Below are 23,244 nucleotides of genomic sequence, written 5' to 3' on the forward strand. Positions count from 1 at the left end.
ATTGTAAAAATAGATTTTTGTGACGTCATCACTTGACAACTCTATTTCATCGATGTTGTACATCAACATGGTACAAAAAAGGGTCTGTTTTGGTTCTGGGATGAATTTTGGATCTTTCTACCAATGTTTTGATCTTGCTAAATAAAGAACAATAAAGCTCTCACCATTACTGGCCACTTTTTCATAAATGAATTCACGCCCTTCAAAATTCACGGACACACCTTTTTACATAAAAGACAAACCCTATATAAATATATTATATATATTTAGGGCATTCGTGTTTTAATCATTTGAATTATCTCAATATTTATATTCCTTTCTGTAAGCAGTCCTAGCTATTTTTATTTTGCAAAAATCTTTATGCTTAAAGTTACGTTCACGTTCAGATGTCACGTTCATCCTGAATCATAAGACGAAGCCTCATTTTCCACTCCAATCGTATAACCAAATGTAGCCAATTAACTAGTGCACATAAATATAAAAATCTGTGGTTGGTCAGTCCCTCATTCCTTTTCGGTCTGATCAAATAGTTTTCTGGCTTCGTCAATGCTTTACTGTCTGCCAGTTGCTTTTAATTAATGTTGCCAAGTTGTGGAATTCTGCTTAAGTTTGCTCATAATAAGATTTATCATACTTCTCGTCACAATGTGTGGTCTTATTGCTTTACATCGTCACACAGATTCAAACATACAATGCCTTATATCCGCAAATATCTACATACTGAAGCATACCTTTAAGAATTAAGATATCACTTATCGTTTTCTAACCATATTCCAGCCTGTTGAGAGGCGAGCAAACGATCATATATCTCAAAGCATAACAGCACAGAATGTTGATGCACGCTTATATCTAGTTGTCAGCCTCCAAGTTTTCTTCTCACCCACTATAAGAAAACTAGTACTTTTCTGAATCATAAATCGTTGTCTTTTCCTATCTACTGTACAGCTTTTTCATACGCCATAACACAGTTACAAGTTGGTTTGACCAAAGTCCCGAGAAGAAAATGATTTCAGCAGCTGCTACACCCTTAATTATATAGAAAATATATCATATAATTAAACAAGATGAAACAACTAGAAAAAGAACAAAAATATTTCTCGGTCAATGAGAACTGCTACTACATAGGAGTAAACAATCTAAAGTTGCGTTAGGGTAAACCTCGAAAAGAATTTTCTAGCCTATTATTGCAAAAAAGTGGGTGGGCTATAGCCTCTGCTAGCCCAATGGCTGCGCGGTGCCTGGCTACACCTAAAGATCCTTGATTTTTTATTTCTCTAAGAAATGTTTAAGAGTTCTAGCTTATTGGCTCGGATGAAGAATAGCATTCTACTGGACTCCTGACTTGACCCCTTTTGGAAGGAAATAGAGACGGAGTTAGTTTCACCCCAAGCATTTTAGCTTGTCCTGCACTTTGATTGGGATAGAGCCTTTGGTTGGCGTTCTCATCTTCCAGGCCCAACATGCCGTACTATATACAGAATGATGTCAGCAATATAATTGGAGTTCCCTTTATCTGCATTTAGTTGCTAACTTGCGGTGAACGCAGACACAAACAAATAGCGTTGATCACTAAACCATATGTTATCAAAAGCCCAAACTGCTTCGCCGAAAGCCTGTAGGCACTTTTGCCTAAATGGTTGGCAAGAGTCTCGCTTCAGCAACCATGAAGCACAGACCTTGTTATTGCCAATTTCCAATTTATGGTAAGAGTCACCTGCCGCTCTTTTTATTCGCATAGATTGAATTTAATCGACTGTGTGCCAACAAAATTTATAGAAATAGTAATAATGTACAGAAACAAAGGTCCATTCTTTAAACGTACCTTGTAAAGTTGTTTTCAGCATAGTAGCTAGTAGGGCAGAGAAGAAACATATCAAAACGACCGATTGCTTAGGTTAGGCTCAGTGTTGAATTAAAAAGTTGAATTAGGTTAAGTGTTTATTTGGTCCCGTCCTTGGGTACTGGAATATGATTTAAGTCAATGTGCTACATGTTTGGTTTCCAAGTAACTTAAGCTGCAAAAATACTTCCGACGGCACGCTAGCGTCCATGATGGTTTGGATTCAGATGTGGACGAGTGTCTTCGTTTGGCACCTCTTGTTCCAGTTCATCATATAACAAGAAATCATTCAATCATTATTAAAATTGCTTGAACCTTTAAATTGCAGTCTTATAGATAGTTACTGTAAATGTGAGTAGAAAAAACACGACGGTCATATGTGGCGGTCATATGTGGCGGTCATATGTGGCGGTAATATGTGGCAGTCATATGTGGCAGTCATACGTGTCGAACGATCAAAGTCAGCGACTTTGTAAATGTCAATTTATTTATTGGTTCACCAACCTAGAGTGTTGAGGTCACAATGTCTCTATAGAAATGTATTGGTAGTTGTAGCAGATTCTACTTGATTTCTTTGGTACCAGCAGCTCTAAAGAAAAATAGGACGACCGGTCAATTTCCTCTTGATGCTTTTGTGTTGTAAGAAACAGAGGCCCTGATGCCTAGAGTATTGAATTCGTTTCTAAAAATGGTACGTCAGGTGTGGCAGTCTAGATTAGGGATTTTTCGATGTCTATTTTCATCAAAGTAATTCAAGCTTCTAACTGTAAGGTGGTGGGCTTTGTGTACGATTTACAGTACGTTTTCACTCTATTAAGTCCCTTATGTGAAGGAGGCGAAATATTTTCAGGCCATTACCTCAAATGGTGATGCAAGAACAAGAGCCACCTAGAAATAAGATCAACACTAATGAATGACAGGGTGTTCAATCCCATGCTGCAGCACGGGGCGCATTCTTTTTTCTTCGATCATTTTTTATCCATATCTGAATAACAATCGTCATCTTTAATCCATATTTTTGCGTCCTATGGTAAATCCTATTTGGTTTTTGGCCATAAAGACTCTTAAAAGTGTCATCCTATGAAAGACGAATGGATATATTTAAGACCTACATGGAGATTTTAGACCTATATTCGACACTCTTTCTTGCCTTGTGTTGTTGAAATCGAGAGGAGAGCCAAAGATTCGAGGACCCTGACAATAAAAATAAAGCACAGTCACGTTCAATTCTTTTTTTAAATGATCTGAAAATCGTGTTCAAAAAATTGCATAAATATCTTTTTAAATGGAACTTGTTCCAAAACAGGAGCATTTGGTGAAAAATTACAGAAACAGGTGTTTGGATAGGAAGTTTAGAACTAGATTAAAACTCGAATCTTATCTGTTTTACTCAGGTGTTTTTAATCAAGGTTTTTACACCTTAGCCTACTCTTCATAGTCAAACCAGAGTTGAAAACGCCAATTTTTTCATGTAGGTTTCTTGATCATTCAGAATAACAGTTATGTTAGCGACATTATCTTGCTTATCGTTTTTTCTAAACGTCACCCTTAGCAAACTTTTAACGGTTTCGATTAAAGAGATCAAAATCAGTGACTGATAAGTAGTCCGTTTTTTTTCAATCACCCTTTCATTGCTGTTTGGATCAAGAACTTGTTGTCAGATTCAATCAAGTTTCATTCCATTTTATCATGATTTTACGGACTATTTTCTGGAGACAGACACAATACATGTAGCCTTTTGATAATAACTATTCTTTTGAAAACTTTTCTCTTACAGTTGCCGAATAGATATGAATCTATTACTTTCTCAAAAAAGCAGAAGCTATATCAAGCTGAGGCAGGGTAATAGGTTTTCCTGAAGTTTCAAGCCAGGCTAACAGATCAGTGATTAACGACAGTAAAAAAAGCGTGCAACTCATTTTGAGATTTTTAACTGATTAGCTAGATATAGTTGAGATGAATCTATACATGATGGAAACGAGGTTTGGGTTAATTACATAGATTATCATATTACCTAGTTCTTCTACCGGAGGGTGGTGGCGGTTGGCTATTGCGCTCTCAATTTTTTGATGCAATGGAAATTTTGCACCAGGCTTGACATTTGAATACTGTCTCTACCATAATATTTCAAGTTTCACAATTTAAGGTGTCATCAGTAAATACTTTTCCTCTTCTTTACCGCTTCCAAACGATTTATGGATTTCATCCCTATTTATTTACAGACCTAAATTAATTGTCCAACCCATCGAATCGAAACAATGGTTTCTAGGACACCAGGCTAAATGTTTAAACCGTTGTTTTTCCCGTTATCATTCTGTCCCATTTTGTTGTCCAGTTTTGTCGCATTGCTCTAGATTCGTCTTGCCAACGTAGATTCCTGAAAACATCCAATAAATCATAATCAAATTCAAAATTAAGAGAAAACCTCAAGTTGTTTCTTGTGAATAGTAGACTTTAGAATGTATAGTTTCTCATACTAGGTCAAATTTCTCAGCTTTTATGATTTTTCGCCTTTAAACTTATGAAAGCAGGCCGAAATTCCAGTTTTTGTGAACTTGATTTTAGAAGTTCTTTGTCAACTGTTTCGATTTGACGATTGACGGGCGCAGTTTACGGCTTTGCGAATGAGGCTTCGTGTTCTGGTCATAAACATTGGGATTATGGAGGCACCAGACAGCTAAGAAAGGCGATTTAGAAATTATACTCATTTTCTATCGATAGTTGCATCTTTATATTGTTTTTGCAGGAGTTTTCCACGAAAAATCTTGGATCTCCCTGCTCCTAAGGAGTTTGTTATGTATGGAATTTTAAATCTTATATTAAATGAGTAATCGTGCGACATAAAATCTGTTTTGTCGCAAGAGAAATCTGTTTTTCAACAATATATTTCCACCGTTTCAAATCCCCAGAAACCGAAGTTAAATATGTTGAGATCCCCGACCTTTGCCGTGTTAATAGGACGAAGGTGGAGAGAATTTGACCAGCGGTTCAGATAATCACTCTCTTAATGGCTGGAGGGGTGAAATAACGTTTCTTGGGTTTTTTAAGTTATGTTGCTAATGGCTAGTGAACGACTTATGTTCATAAGACAAGGTTGTTCTTTTGCAAAACCTCTCCTTTCAACACATTGCTTTCCAATTTGAAAGTTTGCTCCTTTCCACACATTTCTTTCTCTCGTATTCTCGCTGTCTTGCTCCTTTTTTGTATTCCGACGGACATTGCATCTGATAAAAGAGATGCCTTGATAACGCAGAAGGTACCTGTCAATCTGATAAATTTGTACGAAGATGTCGCAAGAATTGACTCGAAACAGCATTTGTGAGTAGTGACGTCTTTTTAAATTAAAAACTACTTTGCGTAAAAATGCGCTTAACCTCTTATGTGGAAGGTACTTAGAATACGCCACAACATTTAAAGTGTATAGTACTTCGAAAACCCAACTGACGATATCTTTTTGGTTTTGCACGCTGGTGCTGAATCATCATCTGTCTTTACTGTAGAAAACTTTTCTGTTTTTCTTACTTTTCGTCAATCGTTTAAGCTTGGTACCAGCAAAGTTTGATTTCGATAGCCTCTCTATTTGTGCCCAAAGAATATCACTTTTACAGCCTACATCCATCATCTTTGCAAGGGTCTGTTTAGAAAATTATTTTCAAAATTCGTTGTTTCTATGTTGCAAAGCAGGCTTAATTACAAAAAAACTAAGCATGCTTGGGCCACAATCGATCAGTTTAGCGGGCCGACTTCGTCATACTACATCACATTTGCACCAAAACAAAAGTTCCACGCCTTTACTAACAAACTGCCAGTTTTATTCAAAACCAGTTAACTTAAAAGCGTATCCCGCATCAGTCTTTCGAGAAGCCGATTTAACGAGCTTCGAGGACATTTTTATCTTGAGGTTTTCTATCTAAGCCACAGATAAAGGCGTATTTTCGTATGAATACTACTCCAAGTAATGATGAAAATGTGTTTTAAGCTCAGTGGAGTATCTCATCAGTTCATTAATTCTTTTCGATATCTTTAAGTCTCACAACTCAGTAAGGAAAACCTGAAAGAATTCCTGCACAAATTTGCGGTGTATATGATATATTATATGCTGACAAGAAACTCTGGGGCCAGTGTACCACATTCTAAAGATATACAGAGTTTTCGAGTTTGTTGAAAGCAGAATAAGATTAGTCTATGTCCTCTTGGCTTAAGGTACACCAAAAACATTACAATGTTTTAACGCTTTCTTTAAGTCACCATCAATCTTGAAATATATTGCAGTTAGAGGATTTTCTCGATTGTCCACGCACTGTTGTGAAGAGCCTGCAGTTGTGTTCAGTCTGCTGTTTCAAGAGGGTGACAAGATGGAGATGATCTCCTTGATTGCCACTGAATCGATCTAAGAAACAGCACAATACATCAATAGGCTTCTAAAACCAGATCCAGTTGTAAAAATAAGTATAAATGAATGGAATATGATAGCATGGACAAAACAAGATAATGAATAAGATGCGAAATCACTGAAAACCAAAGCAAAAAAGCCCTAAGTCGTAGACTTCAGGAACAAAGTTATTTTATCATTCGGATTAAAATAAAACGCCCTTCGTGTTATGATAGATAGATTTATTAGAAAATCCTTTGGACACTAAAAGGCCTTCCAAGTATAAAGAAAGCGAATTTGATGAATATATGCAGGAAAAAACTTTAATGAATTTAATTCTGTTAATTCTAATCACTAGCAAATGATAGAAGAAAAATTGTCTGATAAGATTCCGTGTTGAAAAATGTTTACGATTTCTATAATCCAAGCTAACGAATGGATCAAGGCAAACAAAAAGGCCTAGCTTGAACTTTTAATTACGTTTTATGTCGCTTATCAATCGTTCCAGGAATCCCAATGAAGACTCATTTGTATATAAATTTAGACGTATAACAAAAGAGCACATCTAGAAACGATTAGCTTAGGACTCTCTGCCTGCTGCTGCACGAAGATACCTCAAAAGAGCATCGCAGGACGCATATGACCCTTGATACCCAATTTAACTAGGAGATCTGTAATTAGTTAAAAGAAGCAGGAAATTGTCTTGAGGTAGGAATATGTAGGCCTATTTAAGATGAACTGTGATCGGGACACACTAACTTTCACCACCATACTATCATTTTTGGTCGGGACCGCCGATACCCTGGGGGTGCCAGAGCCTCAGAGAGTCAAAGGATGAAGAACGGGGGAAGAAATTGCGAAGGAGACCAAATACTTTAAACGTAAAATGCGTTTAATATGGATTTAAAATATATATAATTTTCTTTTTTACTTGTTATTCGTGTTCATAAAGTCTTGTTAATCGCTAGCAGTTCAGATGCAATTTTTTTTAAACTACAATGTGAATAAAATTCAGGTTTTAAATAGAGACAGTGTGATTACCAGCGAACCCTGTTTTGCTCATGGGCTCAGGGGCATTTGCCCTCTTACCCCCCTCTCGGTGGACGACCTTAAACGAATAGCGAGCTCTTAGTCGATGGTTAACCTATTAGATAGAAGGACATTGCATTCTAGCTGCCAGTTGCATTCACATTGATGCTTCAATGGGATTCGGAAATTAGTTACAATCTGATTTTTTATAAAAAAGTATGAGTACGACCTTTTATACATTTATACGAATTACTTTTTGAGCAAAAAAGACAATGTGCTTGCGTGTTTAGTTTCCTACAGTGACTTTGTAAAAAAGACAGTGGAAAAGATTTGAACTTTCTTCTAATGAATAGTCAAGGAATAAATAATCTTAGGCTCAGAATCACAATTTTTTAATGGTATTGAGGGTCAAACAATATTTAGGCGTTGTTTAAGAGCAAATTTGTGCAGACACAAAAGGCCAAGTTCTCAGATATTCAAATCGACAGGCGAAGCCCGTAACTACGGAGGCGTTTGAAGATTTCCGTTAAATAACATGTATGCACGAACGTATAAGTCAAATGTTTAAATACTAATGAATTTTGTGTTTGCATTACCATGAAACATGGCAAACAAGATTATTTCACTATTCTTACCAACAGTTTTTAGCACCCATTAATGAATTTATTGTCATTATGAAAGGTTTACACTTAAAAAATGTAATGCTTTGCAGTAAAGTGGGCCCTCCCAATTTTTTCGTAAAGAAACAATATTAAGAGTTAGAAAAGGGGCGATTTCCGGCATATAAATACGGAAAGCCTTCTTTAACCCCATCGCTCTAATATCCCTGTTTACATTCATTTCTACCGTTTAAATCACAAATTAATCACCATCGCGTGAAACCTATATGAAAATCTTGTCTCGTTCCATTCTCCTCACGCTTCAAAAATGTCATTCAAAATTTCTGTTCAGATTCATTTAAAGTCAATCATGTTTATAAAAGTTCTTTTTGGTAATACCATTTCCTTTTTTTATTGCTTAATCTGCCTCAACTTAGGTTTTTTTACAACGACTTTGAATTTTTATTCCACACAATCCAAAAGGATTTCAACTTTAATCTTCTAGTGAGCCATAGATTTTACATTGTAAATGGTTTATACGGATTTTGTTCTGTCCAATTTTTGGTTTATTAACTCAGTTTTCTTTATAGGAATTATTATAACATTAGATATCCACTTCTCGTCCCATATGATTGATTTCCTTTATTTCTTAATACCTTATTTTCTTTGCTCATTTCCTTCTTTTCCTTCGAAATTGGATTCGAATCCAGCAAAGTGCTTATTCTTGTTGATATCTTTTAAATAATACTTTCTATTTTATGCACCCATTCATTCTTTCGTCGAGTTACCCAAAACTCCATTCATTGAAAAATATATTTTCTACACTAGTCAATTCTTTTCATCTACTCAGGAGTAACAATTCATGAGAACTCGCATGTGTTGTGTATGTGTTTTGTGGATATGCGATTCAGGGGTGGAATCCTATAAAGCTAGCATGGAAGGTTGTACTGAAGGCAAATTTCAGTACAACCTTCAGTACGACCTTAGGTGTGAAAAGTCACACCTAAGACCACACCCTTACCACACCCAATATAATTGCATTTGGTTAAAGAAAATCATTCAAACTCTTTGATGACACAAAAAGACTGGAACTAAGATACACTCATTTTTTTACAAGAAACAAAGGTCGATGTTGAGTACTCCAGTTTCTTAATGTTCTGGAGATTTCAATACTCACTCTTAAAAGTTTCTTAAAAGTTTCTTTATTATGATGTCATGAATTATGCTATGAAATGTTCGTGACCTTTTTCACGTCAAGAGATTCGCTTCCGTTCTGACGCTGTATTTAGACGTGGAAAGTATATTTTTATCCCTTGTGTCTTAATTTCTAGGCCATCAGGGCAATCATGTTCTTGGATTTTACAAAATTTCGCTGTTTTCACGATTTAATAGTTTCTTTTTTTTTGCTTCGAGTACTGAAGCTTCTTAATTTTTTCTGATTGCCCAGTACTCGTTTCTTAAAGCCAGTTTTTTTATAAAAAAATGAGTGTAGTCTAATGAAACGATTAGCTTCCCTTTTCGCATCCCACTGTGGAATGAGCTATGTTGTCCGAAACAAGACTACATTTGACAAGAGCAATCCTTGCAAAGGCTAATGAGCCGTTGCTCTTACATTTCCATTATGTTTTAGTAGTTCCTTATTTTACCTCGATAGTATGATAAAGTTTTGCAACACAGAATTCGTCCAACAAAATATGAACTCACTTGTTACGGCACCACTGATGTGATTGTAGCCAAACTAGAAACAGCCAAAGCTTTTTCTTAATTCTTCTCATTGTGTGGTTTTTCTCAGACTCTTTCCAAATAGCAGATCATGTACTTACTTCTAAAGACTAATCTTGCCCATCTCGTTTCCTTATCTTGAAATTGCTTATCCTTCCAACCTCTCTCCATGTTTCCTACCAAAAATTGTTATCAGATAATCCTTTGCTTTCTATAACAGGATAGTTAAACCAAGGATTGAAGATGAACCCGTTATCTATGCTTATATAATTGGCATCTACGCTTATTTGTTGACAAAGTTTTACTGGTGATTTCGCATGTTTTTCCTACGACGTTTAGAGACCGGGATACACATAAAAGTTTTTTAACAGCCCTATCCGGTCGTGTAATTATTGAGAAAGAGGGTAATCGAAGGAATGTAATCAGAGTTTGGAACGAAAGCCAATTCAGAGAAAAACAAAAGCAGAACTAGGGCCATAGAGCAGCGCGGAACTCACAATTTTGAGCTAATCAAAGCTTACTGTTCAGAGAAGAAAATTATGATAATGTCTTACTTGCATTACCCTAAACTCTTCTGACGTCTTTGTAATTAACAGACGTATTACCAACTTGACTATGTAAAAAAGAAGAAAAAATTTTCAGTGCTGAGAACTGCATTAGAAGTCTTGCTGAGTGTTTGGGGCTTCATATCAAGCACACCAGAGCCAGGATGTCTGGGGGGGGGGGGCTATAGCCCCTTCGATTTTGCTGAGCTATGATTTTCAGGTAGTTGCATCAAAGATAATGGGAGAACAATTACAATGAAAGTTTGCTAATTTGCCCAGCGAAATCTGCATATCCACTTTATAACTTGGAATAAAGACATTTGAGCAATGATTTTGGAAAATCTAGAATTTCGATTTTTTGAAGATTAAATACATGCTTTTAAGCCAATATTTGCAGCAGGTTGGCAAATTCAGAGATAAACTGTCTAACATCAGAATTCTGTGCTAACATCAGAGCTGTCTCGCACCCTTTTTAGTCGGTTTTCTCTGTGACTGTACTTTTTCGGTAAGCCATATATAATTAATACAAATCTGTTACAAAATACTTCATTATTATCTTCATATCATCAGCGTTCAACAAGCGCATAGCAACATTTCGCAGCTTATCCTGTATTTTTTCAAACCAGACATTTTAATGTGACGCCGCGGATTCACCAAGCGGAGAGCATACCTTTTAATGATTCGTTAATAACGATAAGTGTCGCCTACCTCCTACCTTTACTTAAAGTATTAACGACTGTTATTTAAGTAACGGCAAACGTTAAGTAGAGGGTTTAGAGTCGTACACCTCCAATCTCAAATGATATTTCTTGTAAATTGCTGATTCCTGCTGCTGTTAGAATTTACCGAAAGCTCTCCGAAGTAAGGCACAAATCCACAATGCTACCTAAGTTCCGACCATTTCAATCAATGAATGAAATTTAGACTCAACATAAACGTCAAAATGATATTAAATGAATGTTATTCATGGCATCTATGTAATAGACGATTAAATTTCTACCTTCTGCTGCTCAAATCAATTCGAATTACGGAACAGTTTGCTTTGAAAATAGTAAAAATTAATAGAAAACCACTCTGGATTACTTCGGGGGGTGGTTATAGAAAAGAGGTATCCCGGTGCAAAATTAGTTTTCTCATTCATGCCAGCCACCAAGTTTGCCGAGTAAGTAGCAAATAATGCCGAGTCTGCCGAATATATGGCTTTTTCGTGATTTTCGGGGCTGTTTCCAGCTCCCCAATTTCTCACACCCATGTCACTGCCACTTGATTTCTTGATGCTACGATTTAACTAATGTTAGACCATTCCATGGCAACTGATTTGAATCGGCAAGACGTAGAAAAGCTGCTTGATAGGGTAAATGGATTTTCTCCTTTCTTTTGGAAGTTTCCGACAATCAAAGCATTTCTGTGAACAGTTATGGTCTCTTGTTAAATGCTGGTTGAGAATGAGAAAGGGATTGAGCAAAGTTCTAGAGAACAGTTAATGAAGATAATAGCATAATGGCGGCACGTTTAGTTGTTTGCTTTTGCGCACCAGAATGGTATTGCAGACCTTATACTATTCTGAAGAGATATACAACATGCCTCAAGGCCTTGTATTTTTCAATGACCCGTACTTTGTTCATAATGTCATACATGCATTATCTCGTATTTATAAAGAGGCTACAATGCAACATCCAGTTGTTTAATCAGCACCGCCCCATTGGCGTACGTTCCTGTTTAATCTGTCATGTTTGTGCATCAGCCTTAAATACCGCTATTACATTGGCGCAGAAAGAAGGAAAGCTTTTGCCATTTGCATCGTGGGAATAAGCCTCAATATATGAGCTTTGTGACCGTTAGATGCCCCATGATTATGTCACGAAGGTCACCGTTAACAAAAGTTGGCTTTGTTAGAAGCGTTTAGGCCCTAATCTTAGAAGTAGGAACGGATTCTCTCTTCACTTCAATGGTGCCGTATTTAATTCGCTTTTTAGATTCTTAGCAAAAACTTTTCGGAAAAATGAATTGTTAATTGTTTGTCTTTAATTCTGACTTCTATAGTAAAAGATGAAATGGCAAGTTGTGTTGTATTTTGCTTTGTTCAAATTTCAATATTCGCGTGAACGCAAGGATGCAAAAATGCTGAATAGTTGGTCTTTTTTCTACTTACTTTCTAATGCATTGGTGGCAAAACATTACCTTTCGAGATGCTTGAAACATCTCCAATTGGATTTGACTTATCAAGGGCTGGGTTTTGATCTTGGAATGAAATTTAGGTGTCTAAATTGCAAACTGGCCTCTCTTCCGATTTGTTTTGTATCTCCGCCAGCCTCTGTTCTAGAATTTTTTCACGGTCTCTATTGGTTAATCTTACTTTCTTAACCTCTATTCATAAAGCAAATGAGTCAGAAATAATTACACGGGTTTTGATAAGAAGCGTGTTTAAGGAGTGCCCTTGTCACTCCCTTTCCTGAATATGTTTAAAATAATTTCCAGTGATATCAATGTTCTTTGTAAAATCTGTATGTATCATTGTTTCCAAAAAGTCGAATTTTTGCATCCTTCCTGTAAATGGATTACATTCTATTAACTCAAGTAACTAGCTGAAATCCAAAACGAATCTTTTACTTATCATTTGAAAAGTGAAATCATATTGCGTTTTCAAATACTAACTTATTTGTCTCGCAAAGAAACAGTTGTGAGAAATACTTTATTTAGGATTTTTAAAGACTCCGCAGAAAGGCATCAGAGGCCTACTACAATTTAGCAATTTTTTCCTTTTTTTCATTTCAACATTTTTTAGCAGTTTTTTCAAAATTCTATTAATAAAAAAACAAAAAATTTAACGGTTCAGTCACATAAAAAGTTGTCTGTTGGAAGATATTCTATTTTTCTTGCAGAACAAACCATGGTAGTTCCACAGAAAGATCTGAAAAGTTTTCTGAATAGGATTAAATTCCCGTGACTTGTATTCTAGTTCGCAAACATAAGGAATTGTACTACAAATTTGCAGGTCCGTCAAAAGTAGGGTAGGGAGGCTAGGGGACTGTAGCCCTCCCCAATAATTGTCAAACTGTAGCATATTTCCTTAATAACAGTGTATTGAATGGGAAGCAATACAATTGGCAGCCCTCTCAATACCAATTTCGTTTCGTACGTACGAGCATGGCAACGGTAGCTCCCATTCATTTAACTTTGTTATCAACACTTAACTATTTTAGAAATAATGGCCCATGATGTAATTTCTACCAGAATTTGTGAACTAAAAATATGTTGTTGTATCAACTAGAAAATGGCAAGTTCTACTCAAAAATATAATTTCACTTGATGACTTGATGGCCATTTATGGCAGGTAAAATTGCACAGATTTAGTTTCACTTTATTTTATTTCCAAATACGGAGCTAAGCGATGATTCAGAAACCACAAAAATTGACGTGTCACAAAAACGTTTTCTTCTTATGCATCGCTTTCGATTTGATCAAGCCCTATCTTGTAGGGCGTTACCATAACTTTGAATTGACAACCAATACTTACAGATTATATGACTGTTGATGGACTTCCGCTGAAAACCGAAAATTTTCTGTGTATGTTACAAATGACCTAATCTGGAGGGGGTAGAAAGTAAGAATTCTTCAAAAATTCTAAAAAATTGCTCATAACCAACTTCGGAAGTCTATTTTAATAAAATATAAAAATAACACAGTATAGAATATTTTTTGATTGGATTATAATTCAGTAAGACTTGAATGTCTTGAGAAAAATCAGTTCTACTCTTTGCAGCAGTATAATCAAAAATACAGAAACTGGCGTACCGGAGCTGCCGACCCTTGTTTCTTTAAATAGCTATTGCCTGTCCTAAAATATTGACCCCTCCCCGTTATTGTCACTTTAACAGCTCGATGCAAACACATTCTGTTCTTGGCAGCTCAGAGGCACTTTTACAATTAATGCCAAAGCCCCGCGACAGTGCTTCTAACCCCATATTTCAATTCCAAAACGTCAATTTACTGCAATTTACTGTAATTTCAGTGGAGCCACTTACCGGGTATCTATGACGTCAGGTCTTTCTTCCTTCTTAATTCAAAGAACAATAGTCTACCGGAATATCTTCCGCATTTCATCTTTACCAAAAATTCTTCAACCCTTTGAAGTCAAAAACATCATGATAGACCTCGTTACAGTATCTACCCAATGTTAGGGTTTCTAACAACGAGGCTTCTGCTTGGGTCCTAAAGAATAGCGAGTTATTGTCTTTGCATTCTGTGCGTTTATCATCTTCTTTTGTCTTGGTCAGCATTCCTTCTATATAAGCTGGTTTGTGAACATTTCCGTAATTAACTCGCTCTAACCTCGCAGAGCGCAACACACATGAAATACGATAACCGCGGCAGACATTGGCAAGCGTTGTTTTCGAACTGAGGCAGCTTTGGATGTCATTGTGAGAGATATATTTACATTTGGTTAAAAGTTTGTTTTTCTCTTCAGATCTGGCATGTTAAAGATGGGAGCTTTTACATTGCTAACGTGTTTGAATGTGCTATTCGTTATCATCACCCAGGTACGTTTTTTTCAAATCGCATTGTAGATTTATTTCTAACCGAAATTGAGTTTCTACCTTATTTTGTCTTGGCATTCTTCGAGAGCCCAATCAATTGACCCCCATCTTTCGTAAAGACAGAACCTTCAATGAGAATTATAAATACCTAAAACCAGAATTAAAACAGTAAATTCTCAATTAAATCCCGGTTGCTTTCACCGCACACTGATTTGAAGGTCTCCTAATTCCATTTTGTGTGCTTGGTAAGGAAATTTGAATCGCACCGATCCCAAATTTTTTGTTGACGTGCTGTCAAACAATGTTCAAGCCGAGGAATGCCATTCAACTTCTTATCTCTGTAAGTCTGTGTAGATTCGGTGTAAACAGTGAAGTTTTCAGATGTTTTTCGAATATAACATATTTCCATGCTTGCTCCCTTTTCGAATGATCGATTCAATCATATCTTGTTCGATTTGCTAGCAGAATGTCCAATACAAAGTTTTTGAAATTCCCCTGCCTGTTTAAAATTTTTAGTCCGACTGCTCATCCCAACAAAGTGGAACAATTGAATGCTCTGTTATAGCCTTTCAACACCGCCCCTTGACTGCATTTTTTGGCATTTTGGATTAAAACGAAGTTGCACAAGGTTGCTTTTGTCAAACATTATGTCGACCGTAGAAAGAAATGCTTACGCAAACCATTAATAATCTACTATGATTCATTTGCAAATTCTAGTATTTATTTTTAAAGTTTTGGGGGCTCTCGATTCGCAGATTTCTTTTGATAAAAGCAATAGTACTCGCAAACAATTTAATTTCAACTATATTTAAAATCAATTATATTTAACCCCGAAGGCAAAAATCAGATGAATTTCTAAAATATTGGTATTGCACCAAACAAACCTCGAGCCTGTTTAAATAATTTACCAGTCAATAACATTTGTGATATTTTCGTAAAATATCTTCATATGCTTCAAAATTCCCAATTTCCTGATTAAAGCCAACTTTGCCCTTTATAACTATAATGTTCATTCGATGAATTACATTTGATAAATCTGTGTACAATTTGTAGGAGCTTAGAAAGAACCACATTATTTGAAAGTTTTAAGTTCGGTCAACCTCTCCACTGAACGTATTGGGAAAACAACATTCGATACCTAGACAAATCACGTGACAATGTAAAGTTACCCGCTGTGACCTCTGCCTGAACGAAATTCCATATGGAAAAATTTATATTAGTAAATCAAACGTTCTGTCAATATGTTGCCAAAATATACCCTCTTTCTAGAAAAACCATCGAGTTTGGTTTACCTTCGAACCCCAGCTCCCAACCGCTCCCATGCAGTGCTCATTCAACCCTTTATCCAGTTTTTCAGCCCTTTGGTTGCGTTCCAGGGCAATTCCTAAACCCGAAATTAATGATTTATTGAATAACACGAAGAATTTGCTTTATGAATTATATAATATAGGATCAGTTGAACTTAAATCAAGGAAGGCTTGAGTTGACAAAGCTTTTTCTTGACATTTTTCCAGCGTAATTGCGGTTTTACGCTGAAAGGATCTTTTAGTGGCCTATCTTGGTATTTCATTCATAATACAGTACTACAGAAAGTAGACCGCGAAAGAACCGCTGCGACCAAGCTCGTTGCTTTCTCAATGGGATTTTTCGAATGATTCTTGTCAAAAAACTTTAATTGAAAACGTCTTTGTTTGGCAAGTAAGAGTGTTCCAAAATTGAAAGTAGAAAGCATTATAATGTTTTTGATGCTGGCAAAAACTAAGATAATTTTCTTGAAAACAGGACCTTGTCATCAAGGGTTACGCCCATTTTCACAGTCTGGGGTTAGAAAAGAATTTATCGTTTTCGGAGTTTTGAAAAATTTAAAGTGCCTTGTCGTCAACTTTGTTACTGCTGTGTACACTGGTTTGTCTTGGTAATTACAACATTGTATAAATTCAAGCAGCATCTCTTCTATATCAAACTAAGTCAAAGTAGTACAGTTCATGTGGATCCTCATTGAATCTTTATCTAAATCCTATACAATATCTCTAGTCCTTCATGTAAGGCAGCAAGCAGGATGTATTAGGTCTAAGCTCCCAGTTCAGCACCAAAAATCGTATTGTTTTCGGGTGGCAGACTGTTAGAGCTCTTAATTTCGTGGCCTTAGTCGTGAATCCCGTTAGCCAAGACTTCACTGCAAGATGGCCACAACAACTCGATTTAAAAACGGAAATAATACGAAGTACTAATGGTTTCCCCATCCAATTATCGCAAGACCAGACAAAACGCATGTAGAAATTGGATTCCTCTTTAAAAATCTCTAGTAAATATGACTTCAGTCATGCTGTAGTAAAAGACGAGTCACGGCAATATTAGGAAAGCTGATTACCTAGCTCTTGTGCATATTTCAGCCCTGGATGGCCGAAACAACCGGGTCACAAATTGTATTATTTTCCTCATTGGATTCGTACCGAGGGCGGGTAAATCCAGTTCGGAAACTGAAGCTTAGGATCCGTCTCTGGGAAGGTCTATGCACGAATATCCCCGTCTGCACTTACCATTATGGAAGCAAGATTGTGTTACTCATTGTGAAGACTGCCCCTTCCAACTTTCCCTTCCATTCAACGAGCCTTCTAGCAATTAAATTTCTCTATCAGTTGATTGTTTCCAGTGAGGGAAATACTTCAAACAAATTTCTGCAATTTTGACCAATTAGAATATTTTCATATGTATTATATTTGAGTAGGGTGGTAATACAAGGATTGGTATGGTATTTGGAATGAAACCCCACGGTATGGATTATGAAGGGGCCCGTGAAAGTGCAATGTCTACATAGGGTGATAAGCAAGCTAGGTTTTTCCCTGTGACCTTGCCCTGAGACAAATTTATTTTTGTGCTATATTCATCTTCTCTAGCCCGGTGACGTTAATTTTACATTTATACTTCTACTGTGTAATTGCAAAAGGACTTGCTTTGTCTCAAAAATCAATCAACTTCATTGTGCTTGTTCAAAGAAGTGGGGTTTCCTCTTCTTTTCTTTACCCTACAAATTACTCATCACACGTTATACACAAGGTATTCATCAACAGAATCTATAATTTCCAGGCTTTTAACTGCCCGAGAAAGGTATTTTAAACTTTGGTTTCCAAACTAAGAAAAATCTGACTGCCTTGGCTTTCTCAGAATTTCCAAATTCCAAGAACTTGCGCATACTCGAAAGCTTTACCCCTTTGTTTGCATAACTGGGTGCCAGGCTCGTACCAATTAGTATTGCTGCTGGTAACCCATGACATCTAGTCTGGTTGTGAACCAGTGACAACGTTCATAAAACGAAATGGCATACGTCTAAAGCAGCTTGTGCTCCCTGCCCACTGTGTTTGCCGAAATGACAAGAACAGAATTCGAGCCCTCTTTGGAATTTACGAACTAATAAAACTCATACTTTATTATAGTAATCCATTAATTTTGATTTCATTGATGATTCTTTTTCTATTTTTAGAGAGCTTAATCAATTCCTTTTTGCCTTTATCTTCGAGTTGGTTTAACAAGTAATCTCTGATCTCGGTTACAAAGTACAAAATCTTGTTACCTTGAACTTCCAAACAAGGGTATGAATAAACAGGGATTTGATAAGTGTTTGACATTTGCGGGAAAATCGGATGATCGTAACCTTCTGCGGCGTTGCACTCAGTATTTCTATATAAAGATAATAACGAAACAATCGAGACCCCTAAACTCTTGAACATTTTAATCAGGGGGATTTTTCTTCTTCAAAATACTTAGTTGAAAGATTGAAATCCCTAACTGGTTTATTGAGGCTTAGGATTCGAATTGAGGCTTTTTAGCTCACTAGAACATTCAATATCTGGTTAATACACGCTTACCCTACTCAAATACACCCACCCTGCTCTCGGCGTCTTTGACATCAGTTCTGCCAGTCATGTCGTTGGTGAATCTCGTTTTCATTCTACCTTTGCGGCTTACGTTAGATCCCAGTTTGTTATGCTTTGGTCCTTCAGCTTTCCATAGATAGGCATTGTATCATCAAGCGAAAGTTTTCTAACTATAGCAAAAGGCGTATTTAATGCAGGTTGACCATTTCCTCGGCTGTTCCATTTACATTGCAACATTATTTGATAACCTAGCCTCGTTAATGTAAACATCCCTCGTGAGCGTTTTGTATCCTTTACAAGCAGGAAGCAACCACATTATGTATCTTCTTAATTAAAAATCTTGTCGCTGATTAAAATCCTACCATAATCGAACTATTTTCTTGTTTGCATTTTTTGTCAATTTTGGTCTTCTCGTCATTTGTTTAATTACTTGAGCCTCTAAAGCAGTTTGTCCTGCTACCTCTCTTCATTTTTCACTGCAAACCAAAATTCGTCTCTTTAGTAACCAAAAAACGGATGTATCGGTTCAACGGGAAATTCAAACTGCCTCTTAATGGACTACTAATTAGCCAAAATTGAAATTATCCCATTTTAGTGATATATGGAAAACCGATAATTAGATGGATGTATGCCTTCCTCGGGCTAAGATTTTGTTTTAAGTAAGACCGTCTCAATTCCTTCCTTTTTCTAGTCTTTTTTTTCTTCCTGTCTTTCATTTTCTTATGTATCGTATACCTCATTATCTATTCTCAACAGGATTAGCTTTTTTAATTATCATCAAGGCCATCGACTACCAGAATAAACTTGCATCTATCGAGGTATGATAAACGATACGCCGTTTTACGTTTTCCAATTTCTGAAATTGCGCTTACACAACTGGGCATCACCCGCAATTGGTTTGAGGCGTTAAGAATAGGCCCAACACTACTCAGTTGCTGGTGTATTTGCCTTCCTAGCAGTGCATTTATGATTCCTTATAGTTCTAAAATTCCCTGGAGAAAGTATGTATTTTGGTAACGAGGTAGATTGTTCAAATCAAGTGGACAGGCAAGAAGATGAAGTCGATCAAAGTTATATACTCACTGCTAACTTGCATGATTCGTCATGTTTCGATCGCAGAGCAACGCATGGTGTAATATTATGGGAGAAATGTTACTTAAATAAAATATATTTGATGTTATGGATAGCTGTTTTGCTCTTAAACGATCTCATTTTGCCTTCCTCCTTCGACAAACGCATTCCTTTTTACACGAACTCAAACTGAACCCTCTTGTGCCAAAATCTGTAAGCTAATCTAGAAAAGATACCATGGACATAAAGCTTGTTATGCATATAAATGCTGCATTTGTATATACACGTTTTCTTTATAAGAAAGTTTTTTCAGCCCAGCCCTCAGACTTTCTTAGCTATTTCCTAACACAACTTTCCTAACACTTTCTTAACTTAAAATTGGAAAGTTTTACGTTACTAAGCATGCGCAGTGATGGAGAAGATGAAATGCTATAAATATGCTATATTTCTCAAAAACGGTCAACCTCATACTGTATTTGTCGTTTCCTGTTCAGCACATTACTGTATTGTAGAAATATTTCACTCGTACACCACAATTTCCTTTGAAACTTTGAATATCTAAATTGTTCCATTTTTTATAGGTTTCCAAGATCCAGCCCTGAATTTACTTAACTTTTTGATGAACCTAGGGCACAACTTTCTTCTGAAATACTGTCTTATAAAAAAACGTGTACGTCAGATGCCAAATGATGTTGTCACTGCGCGTAGAAGCGTCAAGTTCTCCTTCTGCGGTTAGTTTCTCGATCGCGTCGAAGAGTTGATGACAATTGCTTATCTCTGGCATGTGAGGTATGATTTCCGAAAATGTTTGCCATTGCATACAAAAACCACTTTTCTAGTGATACCGTCAAGAATAGATGATAACATTGCTTTATTGTTCAACGCTCTATGGACCCTTTGGGGTTACCTTGGTATGTGTGATGTTAAAAGGATGGGTCTTATTGAGGCATGAAGTGAGGCGATTGCTGTTAATTTTTGCTATGGTATTGGTGTTATGTTTTCTTGTTTCGTGGTATGAAGTGTTGCGCCGAAGTACACTGTTAGTTGACGAAGTACATTCTTGTTCTTTAGATCGCAGTGTATTCTATTACTCTCCCGTATTGTTTTCCATAACCGCCCATGTAATTCCATTCTAGCCTACATTTCTTTGGGACTCATCGACTTTTTAGCCTATGTTAACACCGTCGTGAACTCTTAACATCGTTTAAAGCAAAATGTAAAGAATACACGAACTACAAACTAATATCATTTTAACCCTTGAGGCATGCCGGCTGTTGAACACGTCGCATAATCTAAGTTCAGATTTCACAAGCCTCAATGAAAAATATACAGTTATTTAAGATTAAGATATCTTATTGCCCCAAAAATTTGTTTATGAATGGTTACCGTTACTGGAAATTTCGGATAAAAGCAGATTACATGTGGCTTATCTTCCTTGACACGATTAATTACACCACGCAATTGAGGATTTGTTTGAATGGAAAGCCTAGTGATTTAAATGCACTGCTTAATATCGAGTACAAGTATCGGTAAATGAATTTTATTACTTGAGTTCTTTGCTAACTTGAATGACGACCAAGGTGGTCATCAACTAAGTAATACAGCAGTAAAATTTAAGATAATGAAAATTAACTGTGAAATTTAGAATATGCTGGAAATATTTTAATTCACCTTATAGGCTGCCAGAGGATCATCCTCCCATCTGCAACATGATTGTGGGCTATCATGATCTATCGTATTATTCATGATTGTTATCATAATCATCTCCACGAGCATGTTCAATCATCTCCACGATCATTTTCAATCATCAACATGATCAACATCAATCACCATAATCAAACTTAATCGTCTTCGGTCATTTTTATAATGATCATTATCAATCACCATGATCAATCACAATAATCAATGGCAATCACCACCAAACATATATCCTTGATCATCATTCATGATCACTTTTCTCCATCTTTGACCTTCATCCAACCATTGCTATAATACATTGCCTAAGTTATAATGTTTACTCAAGCCATAAGGTACCAAACTGCGCCATGTTTTCTCGAAAAAGCTCATTCATGTCATGTCCTGCGCTATTATGTTTTGTCCTTAAATCTCAGAAATGGGTTTTCTCCTACTGCGCGTCCACCGCATTGCTACAGTGCTGTTCCTTCCATCTTTTACTCCTTTGGCGTGCACATTCGTGGCCCCCTCCTTATAATCATAAACCGGGTTTTTTTACGAAGGCATAAAATAAATGCAAAACGGCCACTATTAGCTGGAGGAAGAATATTTCAAATGTATTGGAATTAGTTATCGAGGAGTATCGCACGACACAGCTTATCTATAAACGACATTTTGGATAACAGTTAAACGCGATAGGTAGCTGATTCACGTGTTTCGATTTTCACACAACATCGATACTACGATTATTGTTTTTGTTGACTTTTCATTGCAAAATTTCAATAGTCACGACATATACCATCTCTCTATGACATATCTACCTATTTTGAAAGAAAAGAGACTGCAACTCCAGTAGAAAGTTTCTATGATTTAATTTATGTTTATTTGAAAACACAACATGCTTATTCGCAACATCAGATGCGAAAAGGACTAACGTGGCCGCCATTTCACTGCTATGAAAACATTTTACACAGAAATTGTGTTCTAGCCAAATGCGCAATGGAAAACAAAGGCTGTTTTCAGAAACACTGCCGAGCCTTTAAAGCTGGGCTTTTGCTCAAATTACTTTATGTAACTAGATAATTAATTACTGGAAAGTAGGCTTTAGTTTGTAAATTAAGCGGATTTAGCTGATTTTCACAAATATTTTACTTGCTTGGTTTAGCAGTGTTTTTGTCATTCCGGGTCACATTGCAATCATTTGTCATGATTCGATTCAATACAGCGATTTTGGAGCTCATCTGGCTACAGATTTGCACCTGATACCCCAAAAAATGCATTATACTTGTGTAGTGCTGAGATAAACTTAAAATCACGACTAGAATATGCAGACAGAGAAAGATATATTCTATGAGAACCGGATGACATCGATTACGAATTCTATCTGGACCCGAGTACTGTTGATCCGTTATCCCTTCAATGTAATCTGGACAATTCACTTATTTGAAATAACTCAAGAATGGGAAATGACCCAGCATCTTAGACCGCATCTCCGCAACCATTTTCTACTTTGCCCTTGCACTCTCTTCGTTGATAAACAACATATTTCCTGGACTAAACTTTTTCAAGTTCAAAGGGGCTAAGAGAGAGGCTTGAAGCAAATCCACGTCTTACCAAAGAAAAGACCCAAATTGAAAGTTACTCCATTTCATAAAGTTGTCATTGGTTCTATTAAACCAAAGCCTATGTATCTCCGCGTTTATAATACTGCAGAGGCAGTTTTAGTTCTCCAAATAGAATGAGAGCTGGTTCGTGCCTTCCGAAATTGAATAGATAGATTTTTAAAAATTCTATCTTCTGCTGGCTGCCATCAATACTGAATGCTCCAATTGCAACAAGATTTTTTCCATTGATGGCAATCATTCACTCCATAATTATCCTATATATTTCTCGTTCTCTTTCCACCAATCCCTAAAGACACAACTCAACTAAAGACACCCAAAGAACTTGATTTTCTCGCCTTTTTGCCTCTAGGCAAA

At 36.5% G+C, this 23,244-nt stretch overlaps 1 protein-coding gene across 7 annotated transcripts in view; it reads left to right on the forward strand.

The window, feature by feature from the left end:
- Positions 1–23,244, forward strand: part of LOC135687084 (papilin) — a 103,084-nt gene that overhangs the window by 57,900 nt on the left and 21,940 nt on the right. For 6 of the 7 annotated variants that reach the window (XM_089114323.1, XM_089114322.1, XM_089114325.1 and 3 more), the window contains one exon: positions 14,576–14,648. In XM_089114323.1, coding sequence (XP_088970449.1) covers positions 14,583–14,648 — 66 coding nt within the window. In that variant the 5' untranslated portion in view covers positions 14,576–14,582. Of the gene's footprint in view, positions 1–14,433; positions 14,649–23,244 lie in introns of those variants that run through there. The other variant, XM_065203538.2, reaches the window with a different exon arrangement.

Source organism: Rhopilema esculentum, chromosome 20, assembly GCF_057945365.1.
Source record: "Rhopilema esculentum isolate cy_ngs chromosome 20, ASM5794536v1, whole genome shotgun sequence".
Lineage (NCBI taxonomy): Eukaryota > Metazoa > Cnidaria > Scyphozoa > Rhizostomeae > Rhizostomatidae > Rhopilema > Rhopilema esculentum.